This window comes from Myxine glutinosa, chromosome 5 (genome assembly GCF_964187855.1).
Source record: "Myxine glutinosa chromosome 5, kmMyxGlut1.1, whole genome shotgun sequence".
Lineage (NCBI taxonomy): Eukaryota > Metazoa > Chordata > Myxini > Myxiniformes > Myxinidae > Myxine > Myxine glutinosa.
The window spans coordinates 60069901-60085650 of record NC_136265.1 but is presented as its reverse complement, the minus strand read 5'-3'; the positions used below and the strand labels follow the sequence as shown (position 1 = coordinate 60085650).

Below are 15750 nucleotides of genomic sequence, written 5' to 3'. Positions count from 1 at the left end.
ATTTGGGCCTAACTAATTTAGTCCCGGGTTCGAATTCCACTCCTCGACACCAATTGTTACAGACGTGGCTTGGATGTTATTTACCGAGCGGTTTTATGGTATGACCACGTCTGCACAAGTTACCCGATTGTGCCCGAACGTTGACGAATCGCGCTATGCTAGACCAATGAAGGAAAAAGAAGACACACGGCTGGAATTAATACGACACGACACCAGGGATACGGTTCTCAAAGGTTGTTATTACAATAATGCGGAAGGTTTAGATTACAGGGACAAGAGGGAAACATAGGAAGGTGGGCACTTAAACACACTTATATTAACCCCAACAGACGACAAATAAACGGGACAAGGCTCACTCACACGGGGTTTGATGCAAAGGACAGGCGGGTAGCGATCGCTCCAGGTGCACCTGGGCTCAGGGCAGGATCACGTACGGTCCAGTTTAAGAGATGCGGTGGAGGTATTGCAGCGCTCGAGGGGTGGCGACTTCTCTCTCCAGGCTGAGGCGCATCTCACGTCACATCCGGCGCGGGGCCGCGTATATCCGGCGGGGAGTGACACGCCCTCGGCTCGTTAGCTCCGCCTCGTGGAATCGGCACGTTGCTTCTCATTGGGTGCGTGGGGGGGTTACTGGCTCCGCCCCTGACGAGGAGCTGACAGCCAGCCCCTTCGGGGTAACGCCGTGGAGCGTATGGTCATGGCGGGTAACCGAGCCGGTGTGAGGACGCACACTCCCCGCCCCTCTGTTGTTGTAGTCGTAGTTGTAGTTGTAATTGTTGTTGTAATTGTTGTTGTTGTTGTTGTTTGGGGAAGAAGATGGGAGGAGGTATGGGAAAGGTCCTAAACTCACTACTGATGCCATATAATCACATTCTGGTGCAACGAAGAGTCATAATTAATGGAAACGAGGCCTTAACTGACATAGATTAAGAATAACTAGGAAGATGTCCGAAAGTTGGCTACGTGTGGTGCGGTGGACCTGGGCACGACATTTAATGGGGGAATAAGGGGAAGGTCGGCTCTACTGATTGTTATTTACATGCAATGGGACTAGGGAATGGGGGATTGGGGAAAGTTGGGGAGTATTGGAGAAAATAGGGGAATATTTACAAGCGGATATGGAGGCCAAATTCCATATTCGCAACAATATATATATATATATATATATATATATATATCCCTGCTCTTTTGTCTTTCTCCCAGTTGTCACAATATATTTTCTGGTATTTTATCTTGTGTTTTTCTTTTATCTTTTTTGCAATTGTTGGGGCTTTATTTGTTGCTGTTTTGTTTTGGTGTGTGCCATATAATTGCACCTGTTTTTGGAGGGTTTTTGCAAGGTGAGTGAGGGATACCTTTTCTGGTTTATTGTGTTCATGTTTGTACACAAATTGTAATCAGTAGTCAGTTGTTTTCACGTGCTCTGCTAGTCCTCCAGTCGTTTCTCTGTGCACTTGATTGAGTTCCATCAGGCTGCCACCTCCTTCTTTCATTGGCAGGTACATTCTTGAGATGCACTGATTTTTGTGGATCGCGAGGAGTTTCCTTGTTTTGATATCTTGTTTTTTATATTCGCTTGAAGCCAGTTTACTATTCCGCAGCTGTACTGGAACACTGGTACTGCTAGATGTTTTTCACCACCCACCCCTCTTGCTTCAGATGCAGAGCACCTTCTGCATTGAAGAACGTCACCCCTCCACTCAGCATTGCAGCTTTCATTATATTTTTTTCTTTGCCGTCGTGCTCAGATCTTTCCTTTGAGACGGGCAGTATTGCCGAGCAGAGCAGATGGACATTTTTTGTGGGTGTTTCTTTTTTGTCGCAAGTTTGAAAGACGATGATAAATATCGACAATGGGAGTGCACCAGTTACCGCGAAGGGAGCAAGGTAGAAAAGATTTGCGGACAATAATATGTCCAGTCTGTCACAATTCCTAATTTAATTTAACTTAATTGAACTCTCAAACCTGTCTCCTTCCTCCAAATCCTGGTGGCGTCTGTTCAAATCCGTTTCTGGTGTTCGTTCCCCCTCCATCCCCTCCCTTACCTCAAATGTCTACACAGTTGACACCACACATGACAAAGCTGAATGCCTCAACTCTGTGTTTGCCTCAAAATCATGTGTCCCAAATCCATCTCTCTCTGTTCCCACCTTCCCCAGTCGAACCCAACTGCTCCTGGACTCTGTGTCCTTCTTTCCTGACAAGGTGGAGAAGTTTTTGTCAAACCTCGACTCTGATTGTGCAACTGGACCAGACGGCATCAGCCCACGTGTCCAAAAATCCTGCTCTGCCGCTCTATCTCACCCTCTCTCTGTTCTTTTCACCCTCTCTTTTGCTCAAGGTCATCTGCCAGCATCTTGGAAATCAGCAAACATTACTGCTTTACACAAAAAGGTGCTAAAACAGATCCTTGCAACTACAGACCAATCAGCCTGCTCCCAAATATCAGCAAAGTCATGGAATCCATCATTGCTTCGGATATCAAATCCTTTCTCTTCTCCAATGGCTTGATCTCCGATCATCAATTTGGATTCAGACCAGGTCTTTCTACTCTGGACATGCTGCTTCTGCTGTCTCAACAATGGATGGAGGTCCTCAATGCCAAACAGGAAATCAGAGCTGTCTCTCCTGACATATCACGTGCCTTCGATACGGTCTGGCACCCAGCTCTGCTCACCAAGCTCTCCTCCTATGGTATCCATGGAAATCTCCACGCATGGCTTGCGGACTTCCTCTCTGGTTGTAGTCAACGTGTGGCCCCGAATGGATTTCTCTGATCTTCCCTTCCTGTTCAGGCTGGAGTTCCCCAAGGCAGTGTTCTGGGCCCTGTGCTTTTTCTGGTCTTCATCAATGATCTCTCCGACTCTCTGGAAAATCCTCTCTCTCTTTGCTGATGACTCCACTCTGCCGCTCCATTCCTCATCCCTCAGATCGGCAGTCTACAGCCTCCTCACTCTCTGCAGACCTGGACAAAATCACAGACTGGTCAAACAAGTGACACATGTCTTTCAGTCCTGACAAATCTTACACTCTTACTATGTCTCTCCGAAAAGACCGACTGGACAACCCTCCCATCTACTTTCTCAACAATCCTCTCCAAGAAGTTCTGTCGCTCAAGCTTTTGGGTCTCACTATCTGCCATGATCTTTCCTGGGAAAACCACATTTCCAAGCTGGCCTCCAAAGCCAGTCGTCGACTGGGCATCCTCCATCATGCGAAGTCCTTCCTTGGCACACCTGAGCTCCTCACCACATACAAGGCTTTCATCCGCAGCTCAATGGAATACTGTTCTCCCCTCTGGGCCGGTGCTCCTGCCTCACACCTCGCTCGGCTTCACGCTGTTGAAACCAAAGCTTTCAGAATCATTGGAATCTCCCGCAATGAAGCTAACTCCGAGGGCCTTTTACTCACTCACCACAGGCAGTTTGGTGGTCTTTCTGTCTTCTACCGACTCCTCTCCGGCCTCACTCCCCCAGCTCTGTCTGTGCTCTGTCCCTCAAATATTCCTACAGGTCGCACAAGATGTGCCAGCAACCCTCTCATGGTGAAACTGCCAAAATCAAGACTCTCTGCTCACCTTCACTTTCATTCCTATTTTCTCCTGCCTCTGGAACAAAATTCCCCACTCCCTTCAATCCCACTCCTCCCACCAGGTCTTTGAAACAGCTGTTCACCACCATCTCTTATCTTCCCCCATCCAAAACCTTGATCTTTTCTACCCCCGCTAATTTACCCCAGATCCACTTTTTTTAACTCAACTGGACTATGTCCAGCTGAGTTTTTGTCGACACCCAGTGTCTGTCGTCTGTCTGTCTGTCATCTGTAAACAATTCGACCTCTACGCTCTAAAAGTCACAAATATTGATGAAATTTGATGAAACTTGTTATGCAGCATCTTTCAGACATAAACGAGTTTGTGATTGCATTTGGGCGTTGCATGCCCAAAAATGGGCGCGGCAGGGCGGCCATATTGAAAAAATCTATTTTTGTCATATATTTTTAGCACATATAAACTATATAGTTTGTGGTTTTATTATGCATATTCTAACCATATTGATATAGACCAGTTGAGTTCAGGTTCCCTGGAACCTCTCTAGTTTTGAAATTCCAACTTCTTTCCTGGAAGTCCTTGCAGTGTCCATATGTTTTATACCTCTCCCACCTCCCCCAAATCCTCTCCCTCCCTCAGATCTCCCAATGTCCCTGCTCTCAAATGTTGTGTTTGTGTGCTTCCCATTCTCTCCCCATCTTGTCTACAGCTCCCATTATTATATAGCTCCCCTTATTATATACTTTATGTGTCTTTTTCGATTTTTTGTGTGATAAATGTTAGCTCTTTCATGAGCCTCGATCCTGTATACAAAAAATAAATTTAAAAAAAGTCCCCCAGATTATAAAACACACATTTCACAGATTTGTATGTAGTCAAGTATTGATTCAAACTTTCATGGTTGGCAACTTATCTCCAGTAACCAGTTCGTAATACATCAGACGTCAGCAGGGGCGTATCTCCGGAAAATAGCGCCCTATGGCAAGTACTGAAATTGCGCCCCTGTCCAAACATCTGACACCCATCTTTTAGATAACTTCACCATAAAATCGGCTCAAAAATACAAGTCAAGCTCGTTAATCTTTTAATTCACAAATTATGGCACTACATGAAAATTACAACTGCACCTTCCTTGCTTTCACTGATGCAAATTGGTCTACGATGTGCTCAAAGTCAGTTTTTTCAGTTTCTTCTCTTTCTACACTCAGCAGAGCAAGATCACAGAGTCTGCCTTGACCCATGGAGGCTCTCAAATACAAAAGTATTAGTTTTAACTTGCTGAATGATCTCTCACAGCTGGCGATGGAAACTGTGATGGTTGGCATTATCTGAATAGCAATGCGAAGATTGGGGAAGACGCGCTCATCTCCATACTGAACAATTAATTCCAGAAGCTCTTCCGGTCTTGATCTTTTCAAGTTGGCCCGACTTGATAGCAACATTCTGCAATCCAAAATTTCTTCATATAGCTGCTGTCCATCAACATCAGAGCTGTACAATTTGCCCAATTTTTCACACTTCTTCTTTAGGTCGTTACTGTCGGCGCCGTAACACAGTTCCTCGACATCGAGAAGGAACCAAAACTTGGCATCAGTGTCGTGCAAACGAGCGAACCTTTCATCCATTTCTCTGTGAAGACGGTCGAATGTTCCCTTCATGACTCTTTCCATTTCCTCCTTGGCTGTTAACCCAGCGTCTCTCGAGATCTCATCAGCCATTCGTTTCTTTCGTCTCTGACGTCTTTCAACTTCAATATTCCATTCTTGACAGAGACCGAATCCTTCTTCGAGTGACTCACTGACCAACACTTCTCTTTCATCATCAAAATGATCTCGGAGGGCTTTCAAATCCAGGGCAGCATTGTGGAAGTTCATGCTAGGATCCTGCAGCCTCTTTTGAATATGGTCAATGCGAATGAGTACTTTGTTCCAAAATCCTAGCAAAGTCAGAAAATCGTAACTCAACATGCGGTTATACAGCTGTCCTGCGTCACTTCTTGTTTCACTGGTCTCTTTTTCATTGTCTATCATGTCCTGGAGAACTTGAAGTATCTCCTCAAGGTACTTGTTGACGGGCTTCAATGCTTCTGTCCTTGCACTCCACCTGGTTTTGGACTCCGACTTAACAACCACAGGCACGGCGTTTTTGAGTTTTTCCCAGCGCTGTGTTGAACGAGAGAAAAACACGTAGAGAGCTTCGATGGTTCCAAAAAACGTGACCATCCTTGTGTCCTGCTTGGCTGCATGTACACCCACCAAGTTGAGTGAGTGATTGTCGCAATTCACAAACACTGCCAGGTTGTTTTTCTCACTTATTATTTGATGAATACCACTTCTGTGTCCAGCCATCACAGCAGCGTTGTCATAGCACTGTGACCGACAATCTTGTAGCTCCATTTCGTCCTTCTCTAGCTGTTTCAAGATGTCTTCAACCAAGCTCTTACCATCCTTCTGGCTTATCTGGATAAAACCAAAGAAGGACTCTCTAACATGGACTGTTTTCCTCTCAAAATCAACTTCCACGTACCTCACTACTTCTGACATCTGCTCACGGTGTGCCTGATCAGGAGTCGAGTCGAACATGAGACCATAGTATTTGGCTTTATGAATGCTTCTCAGTAAACTCTGGCGAACAGTGGATGCCATCATGTGGATGAATTCGTTCTGGACACCCGGTGAAAGACAAGACGTGGATCCAGGAAGACTTTCCACACGAGTGAGGTGTTCTTTCATGACAGAGTCAAAGATAGCCAGTAGTTTCAGTAAGCCAAGGAAATTTCCCACATTGGAGTCATCGTCCAGCTGAAGTGACTCCCTGTGTCCTCGTAAAGCCAGGTTCTGCGATGGTTAGCATTATCTGACTTGGAGTCGCAAGCCTGCTCCTGCATTATCTGAGTCGCAAGGAGTTTATGCAGTGAAGGATTCTCGTCAAAATATCACGCCACTTCTGCTTTTCCTTCTCGATCTGTGACTGAAGTTCCGCGTCAATAACTCCTCTGTTTTCAGCTAAATTTCTTTCCATTTCTTTCCATTTCTTTCCACTGTGTGAAGTACTCCCGATGATTCTTAGCCTTTTCATGAACACTAATCCTTTCAGGTGCTTTGCACTGCTTGAATCCACTTTCCTGCTCCAATGAGGATTGATGGTCTGACCGGGAATGGGAATAGAGAAGACAACAGATACAAAATGCAGACTTTTTAGAAGGGGAATAGACCAGCCATGAGCGAGTCACTTCCTCACCACGACCATTTCCCAATTTTCTCTTGAACCAAGTTTTGTTTATTGATCGGTTATTTGTTGGTAGGAAAGGCCCCTCACTGTTCTGGAAATACTTCGAACCCAGCTTTATTATTTCTGTTCTCAACGTGTCAGGCAGAATTGCTTTTCCAGTATCCTTGTCGAACTTCAGAAGTCCAATGTCATGCTGTTCAATCACTTCTGGTATGACAGTTCGAGGCTCTTTGACACCATCCAGTTCACCCGGTTCAATCTCGTCAGGTAAAATCTCGTCAATAAGCTCAACATCACCACCACCACCACCACCACCACCACCATCGTCTTCCCCTCCTGTCATGTCCACGTTCTCTCTGGCAGCCTCACTTTTAATATCGTCATACTCGGATTTATCTGACTTGACTTCCTCCTCGGCTTGTGACGCATTTGTACTTGATCCACCTTCGGATTCTAACAAACTTGTAGCAGGTGCAGGCGACTCCATGGAACGTGTCGAACAACTTGTTCCGGGCTTTTCAAAGAAGGGCATGAAGAACTTTCTCGACTTCTTGGCTTCCTCCATCTCCAACTTTCGTCTCTTCTGTTCTTCAGCTCCAGTTTCCTTCTTCTTCGTGAAGAAACGTTTCATGGTCTTCTTACACAATGCTCTGAAATAAGGAAATGGCACTTTTAATAAGAACATTAAATTTCACAGATTTTGCACAAAATTCTAGACTATCTCCCTAGTTTGCGCAGGAGAATGGTCTTACTGCCAGTTGGCACTGAGCAGTGGTACTGTGAGGTATGTGGTCATGTAGCTCCCAGCACTGTACTTTTACCTAATAATTCATATAAGTGGTTTAACAATCGAGCCATCCTCGTGCCTCTCACCCATGATAAAGACAGATCATACATCTGAAGAAAATTCTTTTTTCACTATCCGAGGATGGCTTGTCTGACTTTAATAGAAACTGCTCAGTGGCGCCCCCCTTCAAGTGGCGCCTAGGGCACGTGCCATACCTGCCATACCTTTGGTACGCCACTGGACATCAGCAGGTTACAGATGGCGAGGGTCGGCACTTCACACCTACAAACTATCTTGTCCAACTGCATTGTGCAGGTTGAAGTCCAACAATGCCAGTCACGTTGCAAGTTCTCTCTGTGAGCTTGGTCTCACAAAAGTATGCATCAGACTCCTGTGTCCACAGACCAAGCTGAGTGATATCGGATATAGAAAGTGCATGCTGGTAAAGAACCCAATGCATACTATCAGCTTAAGAATGAGGAGAGAGAGAGTTGGGGAGTAGTGAATGAAGAGTGACGTGTGAGGGTAAGCAGGCCGTGTTCTCGGCACAATCTCTGCGTCACGAGAGGAGTTTCTTGGTTATCTAAGAGGGTCTGGCATCTACATGTCTGCATTCTGTTGTCTCAGTGAATGGTAGAGCCTTGGTCCGGTTCAGCTTGCTCCATAACAAACCTCTGCCCCATTCTATGTCTCTTTCTTGTGCAAGTATAACTCAGACATTTCGCCTAAACACAGCTCTGTCTGCACCAAGCACCCCACCTTTTCCCCATATCAGAACATTCCTTTTCTCCATGCACAGGGCAGAAAGCCAGGATGATGTGACCTTGAGACCCCCCACTCGACTATACTGAACAATTGACATTCATTTTTAAAACCACCTTTTACCACAGTACAATTGACTGAACTTGTACCTGCTTGTACTTGTACCTGCATTTAAAATGGTATATTATTTCATAACGCAAACACTCTAATACACTTGATAAGAAATTCTCTAATTTTGAAAACTCTCTCTCAAAACAATTATTTTAATGATTGTCTCATTAAAGAAATCCAATGGATTGAAAATCAGACATTGCATATAATGAAGCAAATGACAAAATGATCAAAACAAATGAATTTGTCTCACATAATCTACAATGATAATAAGAGTGAGAATTGCTTTGTAATACATGTCGTCTCCTGCTCCCCATGAGGGTCCAAGCAAAAAGGGCAAACTCGGTGGAAAATTGGTGAAACGCCATGAAACTCAAATTTGTTCTGTAACTTGTCATAATTAAGCCATGAACTCGGTTTCAGTTAAATATGTTGAAGGGCATAGAAAAAAAGTGCAGAAAACCACGGGTGGACAGACAGATAGAGAGCAAACCTATAGTCCTCTCTGGGAAGGAGACTAATAATTATGGTCCCAGGACTGATCGCTGAGGTACACCATTACTTACACCCTCCCAGCCTCATGTCACTTCCCACTCGCAACCACTCTGCTTCCTATCACTAATCCAGTTTACTACCTGAACAGCCACTCTGTTTGATGTTTTATGTTTCATGCGATGTTTAATTTTCAGATTTTCTTGTGGCTGTGAAGGTGGAGTCCGAGTTCTTGGACGAGTTCTCATCGCTTGACAAAGGTGTGAATGACAACAATCTCCATGTTATATTTCTACTTAGTATTTCTCCACTGTAAAATGGGAATAATAATAATAATACATTTATTTTATATAGCGCTTTTCAAGAAGCCCAAAGACGCTTTGATAGAGTACAAAAAAAACAAGTGCAAAAAGACAAAAATCAACAGGTAAATAATCAAAGCAAAAGGAAGGAGAAGGAGAAGAGATAGTCAGGGGTTAAATGCTGTGGGTTAAATGTTGAATGCAGTGTTGAACAGGTGGGTCTTGAGTGATGTTTTGAATGTGGTGAGTGAGGAGGAGTCTCTGATGGTGTGAGGTAGTGAGTTCCAGAGGGTGGGAGCAGCGATGGAGAAGGCCCTGTCCCCCCAGGATCTGAATTTGGTCCGCATAGGGGGGGGGGGGGGGGTCAGGAGGTTGGTACCAGCAGAGCGGAGGTTGCGGGTGGGAGTGTGTCTGGAGAGGAGGTCAGTCAGGTAGGATGGGGCCAGGTTATGGAGGGCTTTGTAGGTCAAGAGGAGGATTTTGTACTGGATTCTCTTGGGGATGGGGAGCCAGTGAAGCTTGCAAAGGACGGGGATGATGTGGTCACGGGTCCGGGAATGGGTGAGTAGACGGGCAGCGGAGTTCTGAATGTATTGGAGTTTATTGATGATTATTGAGGGTGAATCAAAGAGGAGGCTGTTGCAGTTGTCCAGACGGGAGGTGATGAAGGCGTGGATGAGGGTTTCTGCAGCCGTGGAGGAGAGGGATGGACGGAGACGGGCGATGTTTTTCAGGTGAAAGAAGGCTGTCTTTGTGATCTGTTTCGTGTATTTGTCGAAGGAGAGGGTTTGGTCAAAGATGATGCCAAGATTCTGGATGTGAGGGGAGGTGGATACTGGGAAACCGTCGATGTTGAGGGCAAAGTTATGGGTGGATTTGGTGAGCGTTTTTGGGCCAATGATGATTATTTCAGATTTATCATAGTTAAGTTTGAGGAAGTTGATTTGAAGCCAGGATTTTATTTCAATGATGCAGTTTGTCAGGATAGAGTGGGTGGCGGTGGAGATGGACTTGGTAGAGATGAAAAGCTGGATGTCATCGGCGAAGCAGTGGAATTGGAGACCATGACGGCGGATTAAGTGACCAAGGGGGGTCAGGTACAGGATGAAGAGGAGGGGGCCAAGAACTGAACCTTGGGGGACACCTTGGGGGAGGGGAGCAGTGGGGGATTTGCAGTTATTGATGGAGATGAACTGGCGTCTGTCGGAGAGGTATGATTTGATCCAAGAGAGGGCAGTGCCGGAAATGTTAAAGGTGGTTTCAAGTCGGGTGAGGAGGATGGTGTGATTGATGGTGTCAAAGGCGGCGCTGAGGTCAAGGAGGATGGGAATGTTGAGGTTGCCAGCGTCAGAGGAGAGGAGAAGGTCGTTGGTGATTTTGAGGAGAGCAGTTTCAGTACTGTGGTTGGAGCGGAATCTGGATTGGAATGTTTCATACAGGTTATTGGCAGAGAGGTGATGTTTAAGTTGAGTGGCTACAGCGCGTTCCAAAACTTTTGACAGAAAGGGTAGGTTGGAGATGGGTCTGAAGTTGTTTAGGGTGTCAGGCTTGAGTCCAGGTTTTTTCAGAATGGGGGTAACAGCAGCAATTTTGAGGGATGGTGGGACGATGCCTGTAGACAGGGAGGAGTTTATTGTTGCAATGATAAGTGGAGAGAGAGCAGGAAGGGAGGCCTTGACAAAGCTGGAGGGGATGGGGTCAAGAGTGCAGGTGGCAGTTTTCATTCCTATGAGGAGTTCAGAGAGGTCAGTAGGGGAGACTGGGGAGAACTGAGACAGGGGTTGGCAGGATAAGGGGGGGGGGGCAGGTGGTTTGAGGGGGAGCAGGTGCGGTGGTGGTTAAGCTGCTGTAGGTAGATGTTGTCAATTTTGCTTTGAAAGAATGAAAGGAAGGAGATGCAGTTGTCTACTGTGAATGACTGGGTGGTGGTGTCCAGGGGGCTGAGGAGTTGTTTATTGTAGAGAAGAGTGCTTTTGGGTTTCCAGAGCCAGAGTGGATAATTTGAGAGTAGTAGGCGGAGCGGGCGCGGGAGAGGGCATCTTTGTAGTGCTGTAGGTGGTCCTTGTAGGCTTGGGAGTGAATTGTGAGAACTGTTTTATTGCAGAGTCTTTCAAGTTGGCGAGCACTAGTTTTCATCAGGCAGAGTTCAGGGGTAAACCAGGGAGCAGAATGGGTGAAAGAACCTGTTTTGGTTTTCACGGGCGCAAGCTGGTCAAGGCAGGAGGAGAGAGTGTGGTTGTAGTAGTCAGTGAGGTCAGAAGGGGTGTGGAGGTCAACGAAGGGAGAAGTGGACATTTTTTCAGAGAGGGTGGATGAGAATGAGGTAGGTGAAAGAGCGTTTAGCTTACGGAAATTGATAGTGCGATAATGCCTTGGTGCTGGGGTGGGGATGTTGATGGTCATAGTGATGGCTAAGTGGTCAGAGAGGGTGAGGTCGGAGCCAGAGAGATGGTGCAAAATTAATCCAGTAGAGCAGACAAGGTCCAGAATGTGCCCACGGTTATGGGTAGGAAAGTTGACATGTTGAGTGAGGTTAAAGCAGGTGAGTAAATCAGTGAAGTCAGTGGTTATTGTGGAGTCAGTGGAGTCCATGTGGATATTGAAATCACTGAGGAGGAGGATTGAGGGGGAGAGGGAACAGAGCTGGGTCAGAAAGTAGGAGAAGTCAGACAGGAATGATGGGTGTGGTTTGGGAGGGCGGTAGACGACAGCCATGACTGACTGTGTGTGACCAGAGAGTTTAAAAGCTAGGTGTTCAAATGATGGAGCAGATGAGATGGAGATGAGGCTGGTCTTGATGTCCTGTCGGTGAATTACGGCAATTCCACCACCTCGGCCCTCCGAGCGTGGTTTATTGATGGAAGAATATCCATTGGGTGTAGTGAGGTTGAGTGAGAAGTAGTCCAGAGGTTGTTGCCAGGTTTCAGTGAGACAGAGAAAGTCCAGTTTATTTTTCCAGAATGTAGTCGTTCAGGATGAGGCTTTTGTTGTTGAGGGACCAGGTATTGAACAGGGTGAGCTTGATGTTGCTTTGTACGTTGGGGATGAACTCAGGTGATTTAGCCAGGGTTTGTAGACAGGAGGTGCGATCGTGTGCGTTGCTGTGACCAGGTGCGCTGGGACGATGAGTGGGAGTGCGCTGAGCCGACCAGAGTACGGGAATGAAGTGACCTGTTTGTAAATAAACAAACTTACGACCGGAGCCTCTATGAATGTGTCTGGGTCATTGCAGGAGTCCGTGGGATTTGATTGCAGAGATGCATGATGGGGTGGAGTGAGTATTGAGCAGAAGAAGCCTTACGGCGGAGTACCTTAGAGCCATGCCAGGCAGGAGCGAAGGGACGAGTAAGAGGCCAAGGTTGAGGAGGACGAGTAGGCCTTGCCGCAGCGGCAAACGACCGCAGCCGCGAATCAAGACAGCAAAGGCCGCAGCGGCAAACGACCGCAGCCGCTAATCAAGACAGCAAAGACCGCAGCGGCAAACAGCCACAGCCGCAAACAACGGCCACAAACAACGGGAGCGGGCCTGAGGAAACGGTGGAAGAGCCGGGCAGGCGGAGCCAGGAGCAGAGCCGGGACCAAGCAGAGGGCAGACCCAACGGCCAAAAAGCCGCCACGACCACCAGAAAAGCAGACTATACACAATGACCCAGTCGGAGAAGCGGCGAACAAGTAACGCCAGCGTCCTCTCCAGACCGGACCGGAAGCGGAAGCCAATATATATAAGGAATGATGTGCTTATTTGTTTTGTGAACTGAGGTTTCTCATTTGTGACTGACTGGCCGATGTATTACTTTGATGCTATGTTCATGCGAATTATTCTTGTGATTCGATGTGGAATTAGTTGATTATTATCCAGTACACCCTTGTTTTACACGTGGCTACGATCCTGGAAACATGGGAGTTGCGTTTGGAGTTATGAACTGGAGCGGTTTACCGGAGTCACGCTCTCGCTCGTTGTAAAAGCAGAGCATTCACTAACCCATATGGTTCTGCGCGTCTTTATTTGGTGCATAATGGAATTGTTAACACCATGATGTCTTTATTTGGTGGACAATGGACTCGTTAACACCATAATATCTTTATTTGGTGGATAATGGACTTGTTAACACCATAATGTCTTTATTTGGTGGATAATGGACTTGTTCACACCATAATATCTTTATTTGGTGGATAATGGACTCGTTAACACCATAATGTCTTTATTTGGTGGATAATGGACTTGTTAACACCATAATATCTTTATTTGGTGGACAATGGATTTGGTGGCATTTATTTGGTGCTGTCTTCCCCTCGCGGTCCCCCTGTGCTGTCTTTCCCTCACGGTCCCCCTGTGCTGTCTTTCCCTCGCGGTCCCCCTGTGCTGCCTTTCCCTCGCGGTCCCCCTGTGCTGTCTTTCCCTCATGGTCCCCCTGTGCTGTCTTTCCCTCACGGTCCCCCTGTACTGTCTTTCCCTCGTGGTCCCCCTGTACTGTCTTTCCCTCACGGTCCCCCTGTGCTGTCTTTCCCCTCGCGGTCCCCCTGTGCTGTCTTTCCCTCGCGGTCCCCCTGTGCTGTCTTTCCCTCGTGGTCCCCCTGTGCTGTCTTTCCCTCGCGGTCCCCCTGTGCTGTCTTTCCCTCGCGGTCCCCCTGTGCTGTCTTTCCCTCGCGGTCCCCCTGTGCTGTCTTTCCCTCACGGTCCCCCTGTGCTGTCTTTCCCTCACGGTCCCACTGTGCTGTCTTTCCCTCGTGGGCCTCCTGTGCTGTCTTTCCCTCGCGGTCCCCCTATACTGGCTTTCCCTCACAGTCCCCCTGTGCTGTCTTTCCCTCGCGGTCCCCCTGTGCTGTCTTTCCCTCGCGGTCCCCCTGTACTGTCTTTCCCTCGCGGTTGTCAGCTCTTTCATGAGCCTCGATTCAGTATTTAAAAAAAAAAAAAAAAAAAAAAGGACTCGTTAACACCATAATGTCTTTATTTGGTGGATAATGGACTGGTTCACACTATAATGTCTTTATTTGGTGGATAATGGACTTGTTAACACCATAATATCTTTATTTGGTGGACAATGGACTCGTTGACACCATAATGTCTTTATTTGGTGGACAATCGACTCGTTAACACCATAATGTCTTTATTTGGTGGATAATGGACTTGTTAACACCATAATGTCTTTATTTGGTGGATACTGGACTTGTTAACAACCCTGGTGTTGGGCTAGCGGCTAGGGTGCCGGCCTTGGATACTAGGATCCTGGGTTCGAATCCCGGTCAATCGCTGAATTAACGCCAGCCAGGGGGGTTGACTCAGCCTGTCATCCTTCCGAGGTCGGCAAATTGAGTACCAGTTCATTGGTAATTCCCTGTTTGTCGTTAAAGGCGGCAAAAAGGGTTGGCGTCAGGAAGGGCATCCGGCCGTAAAAGATTGCTTCAAAAAGGGGACCGAAAAACAACAACAACCACAGTTCCCGAAAAAGGCCAACCCCCGCTTGCGGGGAAAAATGGCCTCTAAAGGTGGTTGTTTTTTTTATACTGGACTTGTTAACACCATAATGTCTTTATTTGGTGGATACTGGCCTTAACACCATAATGTCTTTATTTGGTGGATACTGGACTTGTTAACACCATAATGTCTTTATTTGGTGGATACTGGACATGTTAACACCATAATGTCTTTATTTGGTGGATAATGGACTTGTTAACACCATAATGTCTTTATTTGGTGGATAATGGACTTGTTAACACCATAATGTCTTTATTTGGTGGATACTGGACTTGTTAACACCATAATGTCTTTATTTGGTGGATACTGGCCTTAACACCATAATGTCTTTATTTGGTGGATAATGGACTTGTTAACACCATAATGTCTTTATTTGGTGGATAATGGACTTGTTAACACCATAATGTCTTTATTTGGTGGATAATGGACTTGTTAACACCATAATGTCTTTATTTGGTGGATACTGGACTTGTTAACACCATAATGTCTTTATTTGGTGGATACTGGCCTTAACACCATAATGTCTTTATTTGGTGGATAATGGACTTGTTAACACCATAATGTCTTTATTTGGTGGATACTGGACCTGTTAACACCATAATGTCTTTATTTGGTGGGTACTGGACTTGTTAACACCATAATGTCTTTATTTGGTGGATACTGGCCTTAACACCATAATGTCTTTATTTGGTGGATACTGGACTTAACACCATAATGTCTTTATTTGGTGGATACTGGACTTAACACCATAATGTCTTTATTTGGTGGATAATGGACTTGTTAACACCATAATGTCTTTATTTGGTGGATAATGGAATTGTTAACACCATAATGTCTTTATTTGGTGGATACTGGACTTGTTAACACCATAATGTCTTTATTTGGTGGATACTGGACTTAACACCATAATGTCTTTATTTGGTGGATAATGGACTTGCTGACACCATAATGTCTTTATTTGGTGGATAATGGACTTGTTAACACCATAATGTCTTTATTTGGTGGATAATGGACTTGTTAACACCATAATGTCTTTAT

General features: G+C 46.1%; 1 protein-coding gene across 1 annotated transcript in view; it reads left to right on the top strand.

The window, feature by feature from the left end:
* The window catches only part of LOC137427487 (uncharacterized), a 129567-nt gene that overhangs the window by 64717 nt on the left and 49100 nt on the right, over positions 1–15750 (top strand). Inside the window, 1 exon segment of the mRNA XM_078778103.1 lies at positions 9132–9194. Within this exon segment, the coding sequence (XP_078634229.1) occupies positions 9132–9194 (63 nt within the window).